The 11,791-nt window shown below is 54.4% G+C and overlaps 3 protein-coding genes across 3 annotated transcripts; 2 read left to right on the plus strand and 1 right to left on the minus strand.

Moving 5' to 3' along the window:
- Positions 1-3,707: 3,707 nt before the first annotated feature.
- Positions 3,708-6,680, plus strand: farA (CeGAL family transcription factor). The gene is made up of 6 exons (XM_024832664.1): positions 3,708-4,570; positions 4,647-4,719; positions 4,775-5,203; positions 5,262-5,444; positions 5,502-6,493; positions 6,569-6,680. Exons 1-5 carry the CDS (start codon positions 3,817-3,819, stop codon positions 6,478-6,480), a joined length of 2,418 nt encoding a protein of 805 aa, XP_024694224.1. The 5' UTR covers positions 3,708-3,816; the 3' UTR covers positions 6,481-6,493; positions 6,569-6,680.
- Positions 6,681-7,193: 513 nt separating this feature from the next.
- Positions 7,194-9,067, plus strand: P168DRAFT_250448 (cystathionine beta-lyase STR3). Its single transcript, XM_024834215.1, has 3 exons — positions 7,194-7,543; positions 7,670-8,713; positions 8,776-9,067. Exons 1-3 carry the CDS (start codon positions 7,349-7,351, stop codon positions 8,842-8,844), a joined length of 1,308 nt encoding a protein of 435 aa, XP_024694225.1. The 5' UTR covers positions 7,194-7,348; the 3' UTR covers positions 8,845-9,067.
- A 157-nt stretch (positions 9,068-9,224) lies between these two features.
- On the minus strand, positions 9,225-11,732 carry P168DRAFT_303388 (HET domain-containing protein). Its single transcript, XM_024838752.1, has one exon. It carries the CDS (start codon positions 11,618-11,620, stop codon positions 9,278-9,280), a length of 2,343 nt encoding a protein of 780 aa, XP_024694226.1. The 5' UTR covers positions 11,621-11,732; the 3' UTR covers positions 9,225-9,277.
- Between the last annotated feature and the right edge of the window lie 59 nt (positions 11,733-11,791).

Consider the following 11,791-nt stretch of genomic DNA (forward strand, 5'->3'; position numbering starts at 1 on the left):
CGTTTAGGATTAAAAAGACCTCTACCCCGCGTCTCGATTCCGCTGATTCGGCTCCCAAGCGAGACATGACAAGGGAGGTACTGAGCACGTCCCTTATATAGTACACCTACATAAATTGCGGTGTGGCGACGCAGGCACTTGAGACTGGGCTCGTCTGCGGCATATACATGCCATCATCCATGTGGAGGGTATGTCATTGCTTGGCGGGTGTGCGTGCGTGCATGCTTCGTACATATGTAGAGAGGGATGGTGGAGGGAGGGAGAGTTGGAGTATGGTAGGTAGGTGAGGTAGGGATTGAAATAGCCGAGGCTTCACGAGCTGTCTGCCTCTTACCTACTTTACCTAGTACCTACCTACCTACCTACCTACCCACCTACCTACATGCCTATCATCTACAAAGTACGTAGCTCAGGTACCTGATCCTTTCAGGCACACCACGCACATACCCCCACACACTTTCTCAACCACACTTGAAAAAGTCCCTCCTATGACGACATGATATGCATGTATGTATGTATGTATGCATGTCTCGCCTAGGTAGGCACTCAGCACCGTGCGTCAGAAGTTAACTTGGTGGAGGCTCGAGTGGATGTGGATTGCGGGGTGGGTGGGTAGCATATAGAGGTTGATATTAGGGTATGGTTACACGCTCCGGTAGTTTCCGATGTTGGGTAGGTAGGTAGGTAGGTAGGTATCTTGAGGTGGCGGTGAGGTTATTTGGTTATGGGGGAGTGGATCAATTATATGTCTATTATAGAGTGGTGGTATAGAATACTAGAAGAGGAGAAGGCTCCTGGGCTTGATGTTCGATTTGGGTGGGTATGGATGGATATGGATCCATAATGGATGTCATGGCTAAGCTTTGGTATCTAGGCAGATACTTGGATATGTACTGCTACTTACTTGTTAGTTAAGGTCTAAAGGCTAAGAGGTATGTATGGAATGAACAACTGAGGCAGTGGAAATATGGATGGATCCTTCGTGTCCCATGCGCACATCGATCCATTCCACCCGTGTCTTCCCGCTCAGGACACAATAATAAATTGATCAATTATATCATAATAATAACAAAGACAATGGAATAATAATAATAAGATTATCTGGGGAATCCATGGGGTAATTCGAGGAAATAATGATGTGTGGGGAGAGATCCTCCTGGTTTGCTGACAAGGGTAGAACCGGGTGTGATGGGCCAGTCGGAACTGACCTTATTATATTTATTACTATTAGAATGATAATATTAGTATTTCTAGTATTTACATGTCAAGAATGATTCAGTCCGGGGGATTCTTTCGAATCCTGTCTGCAAGGCGCCCTTCCCTCCCGTTCCGCGTGGGACTCCAGCGGGGCTTGCATCAGACAAGGTCAAGGTACGAGGTTAGAGACAACAAACCTGGTAGACTATACGAGTGGTTTCATCAAGCGACTCCAAGTGGAAGACAGACACGGAGAGAGAAAGGGTGAGAGAGGACTAAGAAAGCTCGGTTATCATTCCCCTGTCTCAGGACAGTTCGAACGTTTCGTGCCCCTGGGTTGGATCTACGATGCGCGCGGATCCTGGGTCTTGGATCCCGAATCCCGCCGTTTGAAGTGTATTCGAGTCACTTGGTTGATTTGGTTCTAGTGTTGGTGACGGACTGGACTGGACTGGACACGGGGTAAACATCGGTCTGTGTGAGGACCTCTTGAGATGGACGATCTGCTTTCCTTTTTGATAGTCGATCGTCGGATGGATTCTTGGTTGGATTCTTCCCCACATAGATAGGGATAAGAATAGGGATCAGAATAGGACACGAGTGTCTGTCAGCTTTAGCTGTTACCTAGGTATACTGACATTCAAGCTGTCCTAGTTCAGGAGTTTGGTGGCAAATGTATAGGATCAACTTATGGATAGGGAAAGTGGAATAGCGTGGGGTAAAAGCAGCGTATATCGTATGAAAAGAAGCAACTTTCTCCACATCTCTCCTTGATAGTCCTGGTGACTCGCTAGTTCGAGTAATTCCCGACTAACGAGATGATCATGAACTGACTGAACTCATAATAATAATCAATCAACGACGTGACTGACTCCGCCCCATCCATAACCAACTAAGGACTGCCTATTCTTCTAGACCTTCCGGAGTACTACTGGTACTAACTTACGGTTCCTGATCTCCTCTCTCCTCTCTCATCCCGGTCCTTTTTCTCCTTCTTCCCCTCTTCCTCCTAATTGACTCTCCTGGACTTGCCATCTCCGCTCTCCCTGCATCCTTCCTTCGCTCGATTGTTCCCTGCTCTCTCCACCCCGGAACTTGAACCTTCTCCAGGTCGCGATAGGTTCCTTACCCACTGCCCGTCGTTCCAGATTACTTCACCAACAGACAGGGGGGGGGGAATTCAAAAATTAAAATAAAAAAACGATCGCGAATCATAAAAGGTGATCAAAAAAGGAAAAAAAGAGAAAAATCATTCAGTCATAATAAAATATCCAAGAGAAGAACTCGACAATACAAGAAAAGGCAAAAGGCTGAAAAAGAACGAGGAACAGAAGTCAACCACCACTCCTTCAATTTCGCTTCCTTGTATTATTTTTCCTCTTCTTTCCACCATCGATCTGTGTGCTGCACCTCATTTCGTCTGCATTCTCATCTCTTCGACGACTTTTGACTTTTGTCCCTTTTCCTATTTATAAACTATTGTTTTTTTTATCATCCATTGATTTTTCTTTTTTCCCCTTCCCTTTTTTTACCCTGTTGGAACGTGTCGTGACGCTACCCAAACCGCGCCCCCTCCCTCTCTCGCTCTCCCCCGCAATCCTTTTAATAAACGATCGCTCTCGTCTCCTCCCCGATTCCGACTTCTCTGGATGGATACCTTTTGGCCATGAGCACAACAGGCGACGTTACCAACGATTCTACAACTTCACGACCCAGCCCGGCCCCGAGTACTGCGGGCTCGACCGGAACTTCAGGAATTACCGTGCGCACCAGTTCCAACGGCCAGATGAGTTTTCGAAGGTGAGTCATCTTTCTTTTTCGTCTTCGTCCGGAGAAACATCCCTGGGTTGCTTGGAGGCGAGAATGAGAGACGAGGGGAAGCTGTCCCTGCTCGTCGCGGGGTCTGAGGCTGCACGAGGGGATGGGCGCAGTCCTTCCCCCAGGCCTCGAGTCGAGGCTCTGGAGTGGAAAGGGATGGGATTAAATTCAAAATCAACCCTGTTCGATGCTAACTGCTATTTATCTTATCTATAGACAGCGTGCGTCGCGTGCGTGTGAGGTACGTCTCATATTCTCTATTCCTGTGAGGTCGACGCGACATGCGATGGGCCGAGGTGCCGAGGCTTCTTCTTGCACCTTCACAGCTGCTGCCTGTCATTGTTGGCTGCTGTCCCATGATACCATCACGCAACCATTATGCCCTTCCCTGCTGTAGAATCGTTGGCTAACCTGTCTTCTTTTGTGTGAAGACTTGCCATGCACGCAAGGTACGTTTCTCTCCTTCCTTTCCTTTTTTCTCTTTTGGTCACTTTTCTCTCCTGTTGCTTGGCTTTTGTTGGTTGTGCGACCGCTTGTCACCGGTCGCTCCCCCTCAACGTTTCATGCAGGAAAACATCGCTGACCATTCCCCCCTCCACCAGGTCCGTTGCGACGCTGCCAGTTTGGGTGTTCCGTGCACCAACTGTGTAGCCTTCTCCATCGAATGTAAAATCCCCACGCCGAAACGCAAGAAAAATCAGAACAAGTCCAAGGAAACACCGGGCAGCGGGTACGTCTCAAAACCAGCGCCATCCCCTCCCCCACCGGTCGCAACGGTCGCATCGACGCAATACTGACTCCATGGCCTACATTGTTTCTCTTAGAAGTGACGAGCGCAGCGATAAACCTCCGAGTCACCGGGAACTGTCCGAGGCCCCCCCGGGTGCCAAGGATGCTTTTGGTTATCCCAACAATCAAATGGCCGTCGACGGGATGCCCTCTACCACCCCCCTCCCCGAAGCGCAGGCCGCCCCGGAGGATCCCAAGAACTCCACCTACGCCCAGTTCATGAAGCCCAAATTTGCCCGTGCCCCGATCAAGGAGGCCGGACGCGTGGCGTATCTCGGCGAGTCGTCCAATCTGTCCCTGCTGGTGCAGGACCGTCATGGCACGACCGATGTCGTCCACTATCCGCTACCGCCCAACATTCGGGGGTCCCGCGCTCGATTGACCGACCTGGATAACTTGGAGTTGGACATCCTCCACCAACGGGGCGCCTTCTTGCTCCCGCCCAAGCCCCTGTGCGATGAACTCGTGGATGCCTACTTCAAGTGGGTGGCCCCCGTCGTGCCCATCATCAACCGCAGCCGCTTTATGCGCCACTACCGGGACCCCAGGAACCCGCCGTCCCTGCTGCTGCTCCAAGCCATTCTCCTGGCCGGATCCAGGGTCTGCACCAACCCCCAGCTCATGGATGCCAACGGCTCGACGACCCCCGCGGCCATGACCTTTTACAAGCGGGCCAAGGCGTTGTATGATGCCAACTACGAAGATGACCGTGTCACGATCGTGCAAGCATTGGTTCTCCTGGGCTGGTACTGGGAAGGGCCCGAAGGTGAGCTCTTATCCTTTCTGTGACTTTGGTGAAGGCGCAACACAGTGAACCGTGACCGTGCTAACTAACTTTCCAGATGTGACCAAGAACGTGTTCTACTGGACTCGGGTGGCCATGGTAGTGGCTCAAGGGTCGGGCATGCATCGAAGGTATTTTCTCCCTTCCTTCTTGACTCCTAAGCCCGACGATCTCTAACCAACGCAGCGTCGAATCCTCCCAACTCATCAAGCCCGACAAGAGGCTGTGGAAGCGAATCTGGTGGACCCTCTTTACGCGCGACCGATCCGTGGCGGTCGCCTTAGGACGACCGATCGGCATCAATATGGATGACTCGGATGTGGGCATGTTGACCGAAGACGACTTCATCGAAGATGAAATCGATATCGCGGCCGAGTACCCCCCGGAACCCGTCCACGTCCAGTTCTTCCTCCAGTACGTCAAACTCTGCGAGATCATGGGCCTCGTCCTCTCGCAGCAATACTCCGTGGCGTCCAAGTCCCGACGCATGAATGCGATGGACTTGACCCATTCGGATATGGCCCTGGCAGACTGGCTTCAGAACTGCCCCAAGGAGGTGTGCTGGCAACGCCAGCGGCATCATTTCTGGGCCGGTCTGCTCCATGCCAATTACTAGTGAGTTCTCCCTCGTCCTGCCTCCCGGTGCGTTCAACATTCACTGACATCAACACAGTACCACTCTTTGTTTGCTACATCGAGCGCACATGCCACCGGCGTCGTCGGTTCCGAGCAGCTACCGCGTCGAGGAGATGGCATACCCGTCGCGTACCATTGCCTTCCAAGCGGCGGGGATGATCACATCGATTGTCGAGAACCTCCAGACGCACAAAGAAATCCGATATACACCTGCGTTCATGTAAGTGGAATGATTGCCCCATGGCTCGCTGCCGTGCGCCTACTGACTCCCGCCCAGTGTATATAGTCTGTTCTCCGCCCTGATCATGCATGTCTACCAAATGCGATCCTCCGTTCCCTCCGTCGTGGCCACCTGTCAGGAGCGAATCAACATCTGCATGCAGGCGCTCAAGGATGTGTCCAAGGTATGGCTGGTAGCCAAGATGGTCCACACCCTGTTTGAGTCGATCCTGGGCAACAAGGTGTTGGAAGAGCGACTCCAGAAGGCCGCGGGCCGGCGGCATCAGCGCGTGCGGCCGGATATGGCCCATCAGCAGTTGGCGCGCAAGCCGGAGCCGCCGAAGCGGAAGTTCGACGAGATGGACATCGGTCTGCCGAACGGAGGTCCCACGCCTCCGGTCTCGTACGAGCGATCCCGACCTCAGACACCCGCCGCCACCCCGTCCCGGGAGATGGGGCAGCCGGGCCTCAGCGTGCCGCACGGGTCTCCGCTGGGTCCCCGCGAAGGCAACTCGCGGTCCAACACTCGGCCCACGACGCCGTTCAACAACCAATTCTCGCTTCCCGCCACCCCACCCGACCTGTTCCTCGTGACGCGGACGTCGCCGAATCTCTCTCCCTCGCTGTGGGAGAACTTCCAGCCCGACCAGCTGTTCCCGGATGGGACGGCCATCTTCCCGGAGCTCACCTCCCCCCCGAGCGCCACCGTCGACCCCCAGCTGCACATGCACCCACACCTCCAGAATCCTGCGATGGACCAGCGGCCGATGATGCCGCACCAGTTGCCGACCCGCAGTCTGTCGACCTCGGGGCCGGCAGGGGGCCAGGGCAGCCCCGAACTGCTCTCGAGCATGCCCCGGGCATCAGTCTCCAGGGGCAGCAACCCCAGCCGATGTTCGGGATGGAGAACCAACAGGCCTGGCCCATGCACGGGCTGGATGCGCCCCTGGGCGGGACGGCGACCATGGACCACACGAGTCCGGATGATAACTGGAGCAGCAGCTCGCGCAGCGGGCCCACGGCACCGACGACGTTGAACGTCGAAGATTGGTACGTATTTCCGGGGTTCTCTCCAATCATGGATTATCGGTAGTAGAAGTACGAACGCATACTGACTGGACTCAGGTTTCAATTCTTCGGGATCAACGGTAGCTTTGGTGAAATGGCCACCTAAGCGTGGACCTGGCGTGGGCGTGCTCTTTTTTCTTTATAGTCGGGAAGGCGATCGATTTCCGTTTCAGATACTCCCATTCGCCTTGTTTATTTTATTCTACTTTATTCCAGTTTTTTATTTCTACTGTTTCACCTGCCTTTCCATCTTGACTTCTTTCGCGTTCTGGGTTCATTGCCATTCTGGCATGTCATGCGAGGGCTCTATTTGGTTGATTTATACGGAAGCACTGCGCCCGTTGAGCAGGGCCGTCGTCAGGCGTATGGGCTAGGAGTGATGCCGTGGGATAGCGACGTTGATTGCACATGCATAATGATGAATAGCCGGGCATACTGCGGTTCTGTATATAGAAATGAATGCATTTCTCTGCATCTCCCTTCGTGAACCAAATGACGTGATGAGTCACTGTCCATTTACTGCCTGAGGTGTTTACTTCCCAAAAGGGTTTAGCAGCGATGACGGAATCGCAGAGGGCCCCAGGCAGCCAATCAGGGCACGTGCAAAGGGGCGAACGCCGAACAATTCTGGGGAAAGAAAGTTATCCCCTTCATCTTCATCTTTCCATCTTTCTATCCTTCACTTCTCTCCGTTTTATTCTCCTTGCATCAGTTGATATTATCTATCAATTCCCCGACACCCCTCCTGTGGTTGCTTTGGTGTCCTGTCCTCCCCCTTCTTAACCCTCCTTTGACTCCCTCTCTTCCCCACTACACCGCCATCCCCGCCCCGCTGCGATGTCGGCCTCCGATTCTAAGGCTGGGTCGGCCATGAAGAAGCCTTTCCCGAGTGTCGACTTGGATGGCCATAACTTGCCCCCTTCGCCGGCGCCGTCGAGTCCGCGCACGGGGAAGCGCTATGCCATTGCTACCGAGCTTGTTTATACTGAGGGGAGCGATCAGTATAATGCGAGTAGTGTTCCTATTTATCAGGTACGGTTCAATTGGTTCACTCATGGGAAAGAAGGGATAGAATGAATGGACGAAAGAGGTGGAAAAAGAAATAAGAAATAAGACAGGAACAAACAAGATTGTCGAAACTAATCAATTGTGCTCTAGAGTGCCACGTTCAAACAGAGCTCCGGTGACGGAGGTGGTGAATATGACTACACTCGCTCCGGCAACCCGACTCGGACACACCTCGAGCGCCATCTCGCCAAGGTCATGTCCGCCCAACGCGCCCTCGTCGTGTCATCCGGTATGGCTGCATTGGACGTGATCACGCGGCTCCTCCGACCGGGCGACGAAGTGGTGACGGGCGACGACCTCTACGGCGGCACCAACCGTCTCCTCAAGTTCCTGTCCACCAACGGCGGCATCACCGTACACCACGTCGACACGACACGGCCGGAGAAGGTGCGCGAGGTGCTGACGCCCAAGACGACCATGGTCCTCCTCGAGACGCCCACCAACCCGCTCATCAAGGTCGTCGACATCCCCACGATCGCGGCCGCCGCGCACGAGGCCAACCCAGCCTGTCTGGTCGCCGTCGACAACACCATGATGTCGCCGCTGCTACTCAACCCGCTCGAGCTAGGCTCCGACATCGTCTACGAGAGCGGCACCAAGTACCTGTCCGGCCACCACGATCTGATGGCCGGCGTCATCGCCGTCAACGACCTCGCCCTCGGCGAGCGTCTCTACTTCCCCATCAACGCCTCCGGCTGCGGTCTCTCCCCCTTCGACTCGTGGCTGCTCATGCGCGGCATCAAGACCCTCAAGGTCCGCATGGATCAGCAGCAGTCCAACGCCATGCGCATTGCCGAGTACCTCGAGTCCCACGGCTTCAAGGTCCGCTACCCGGGCCTGCGCTCGCACCCGCAGTACGACCTGCACCACTCGATGGCGCGTGGCTCCGGCGCCGTCCTCTCCTTCGAGACCGGCGACGTCGGCGTCAGCGAGCGCATCGTCGAGAGCGCCAAGCTGTGGGCCATCAGCGTCAGCTTCGGCTGCGTCAACAGTCTGATCAGCATGCCGTGCCGCATGAGCCACGCCAGCATCGACGCCAAGACGCGCAAGGAGCGCGCCATGCCGGAAGATTTGATCCGGTTGTGCGTGGGTATTGAAGATGTCGATGATTTAATCGACGATTTGCGACGAGCTGTACGTTCTCCTATCCTCTCCCATCTGTATAATCCACCAAACTAACAAAAGGGAATGAATAGCTTGTCCAAGCAGGCGCCGTCAACGTCACCCTCGACGACATCCAAGCCGCACCACCAAGCAACAACTAAATAACTCCCACACCCGGTGGAATAAAAGAAAGAAAAGAAAAGACAAGACATTGGCTTGGTTTGATTTGACATTAAGATAACATGATACATCATCTGTACGGCGTTGGGAGCCTTGGTTTTTATTTATGAATTTTATATGATATGTCCATGTTGATTGATATAAACGGAGTTTGCTGTCGTAAGCTTCGGTCTCGAGAGATGAAATGAGATATATGGATTACAGGATTTCAGAGATGTTTATTTGTTTTTAATATATGGAGGCAGTCGTACTGTAGATCCTACCTAGGGCATAGAGGACTCCAATTAATAGTAATGGTAGCAGTGTGAGCAGGATTCTTGTCCTTTTCCCTCATATCATTGAAAGTTGAGTTTGGTAAATCAGGTTAAGAAGCTCAGAAGAAAAGGAAAGAAAGAAAGCGAAAAAAAAAAAATGCTATTCAAGAACAAATCCCCTCCCTACCGGCTCAGCCTGCGCCCACTCCTTTAAGAAGATATACCCCACGCCTAATCTCCTCACGAGCTTAGCTCCCCTCATACTCTCACTCTCGCTCTCCCTCTCACTCCGCGCAACGAGCATGACGTTGATCGGGAGAGCAGCTTGCATATCAGCTAGAGGCGGTGGTCCCCCGCTGCTAGGGCCAGATTTGAGGACGTTCCCCCCGCTAAAGAGATTGACGTCACCGAGGTAATTCTCTGCGCGGGCGATGGCGTAGTCATCATCATCGATTTTGCCGATGGATAGGGCGATGAGTTCGGCCCTGGAGATGGTGGTGGGGTCGGCGTTGTAAGTTGGGATGTGGATTGTGCCGGCGAATGTTCCCGAGGAGGAAGAGCGGATGTGGAAGAGGTCGGGTCGGTGGAGGTGGTGTTTTGCGTGTTGGCGGCGTTCGATTGTGAATGGGGAGGGAGTGGAAGGGGTTTGGGCGTGGATGAGGATTCGGCCGGGGTGGGATGATGCTGTCGCTTGGTCTTGGAGGGTGAAGAGGTTGTCGATGGTGGTGTTGCCGAAAGCGTCTTGCCAGTATGCGTCGTGGGTGGGCCACCGCTTTGCAAGGGTGTCGAGGGACGCGGCGCTGATTGTGGGGGAAGATGATGAAGGCCCTGGGAAGGGAGCGCGGATGCAGCCTGTTAGCCAGGCTACCATTATTGGAGCCATCATGTATATCGGGATGCCCTGTCCGTTCTCGTCCCATTTGGTGCCTCTGGCGGGCTGGCAGATTGTGGGGGATGACCCTGGTCTGGGGATCGCCCAGATGGATAGGGCGGCGACTGGCTTCAGGTGTGTCGTGGGCCCGTTGTGGGAAGTCCATGACCAGGAGGGGTAGCCTGTTCGTTGGCGGTGGGGTTTCTGTTGTCTTGTGGACAGGGTCCAGAGGACGGCGCGGTCGATTTCTGACGGTGGCAGGCCGTGGTAGGTGTTGTCGCCGTGGGCGGAGCGGAGAACGCCTGTGAAAGCGCGCAGAACGTCGGAGGGGAAGGAGAGGTCTCGCCCGGTGTAGTCGTCCAGGGTGGTCCAGAAGTCGCCGAGGGCGGGGATGACGGCGGAGTCTTCATTGCTGAGGTCGCTGCAATGCTCGGAGGAGAAGTCGAAATCATCTGGGTAGCGGCGGCCGTAGTGGACGCCGTGGTCGGCGAACGCGAGGAACCGGTTTGAGAAGAGCGCTTCTTGTAGGGTCCAACCCCGCGTGTACCATTTGCTGTAGCGGATGCACCATGAGGGCGAGGGAGTGAGGCCGGAGAGGACGGCGTTGCCGATTTGAAAGGTAGGGTAGGTCCAGGTGCGAGGCTTGGTCACTCCAGGAAGTCCGTAGTGACCGTCGTCGGCGGCGACGGCGACTAATGTGCATACTGCATCTTGGTAGATTCGGTCCATCTGGTTGATTTGCTGGAGTTTGTCGGCTGCGTCGCTTTGTTGGATGCAAAGCTGGTCGATCCAGAGGTACCGCATGCCTATTGCCTCGCAGGCTACGATGGCGTCGCGGATCGTCAATGGCAGCGCTTGGCGGTTGAAGAGGCCTGACGCGGGCACGTCGACTGTGTTCGCTGTACCGAAGACATAGCTTAAGGCGAGATACGCACAGTCTGCCGTCGCCTTGACCACACGGTCCTGGTGGACGTCGATAACCTTGAGGCCTGAGATGGGTTTATAAGGGTCGTCGGCTTCTGATGCGGTTCTATACAGATCCTTTTGGATCCACAGACGGACTTGCTTCCAATCGACATGCTCCGTCATCGCGGGGAGCCTATCAAACGGTGCGCCACTCTGATCGAACCCTACCGATGCCAGTTCGCGTTCTCCTTTGAGGTCGCAGGTCTGGATCCACGCTGGAAGGCTGGTGTCCACCAGTGCTTCGCCGCCTCCATCCTCTAGACCTACCTTGAGACTCGCCTCGAATGCCCATAACACCACTGAATAAGCATCCAGTTCGTCATTCCGCAATGTGTGGTGGGCAAACGTCGACAGGGTCCGGACGAGAAATTGACAGAACTGACAGCGCTTGTCGCGCAGCTGCCCGAGGGTGCCCAATGGCACGTACACCGGGTCATTGATAGCCAGATGCAGACAGCCGATGAGGTGAGGGAGTCTCAGATGACGACAGGCCGAGCAAAAAGAGGCATCTGGTCCGGTGTCTGACAGGGAGCACTTGGCGCATGTGGTATGGAACAGCTTCTGGGGGTCTTCAGAATGTCCCAGACGTTCTTCGCAGACCACTTCTTTGCAGAAGGAACATTCGCCAGTTTGGTCTCCGTCTGACCGATCTGATACTGTATCCATTCTCCAGAGTCATGGTGGTGAGGGGTCAGCGCATTCGGCGCTGAGGGATTAAATATACATCGAATCGAGCTAGCCGCCAGCCAACCACGGGGTGGCACTAAATCCTGCGCATGATAGGAAATTTTCATCCAACAGAATCGACTAGACGAAGTGAGCCCAAAAATTAGAACA

This window comes from Aspergillus campestris (assembly GCF_002847485.1).
Source record: "Aspergillus campestris IBT 28561 chromosome Unknown P168scaffold_4, whole genome shotgun sequence".
Lineage (NCBI taxonomy): Eukaryota > Fungi > Ascomycota > Eurotiomycetes > Eurotiales > Aspergillaceae > Aspergillus > Aspergillus campestris.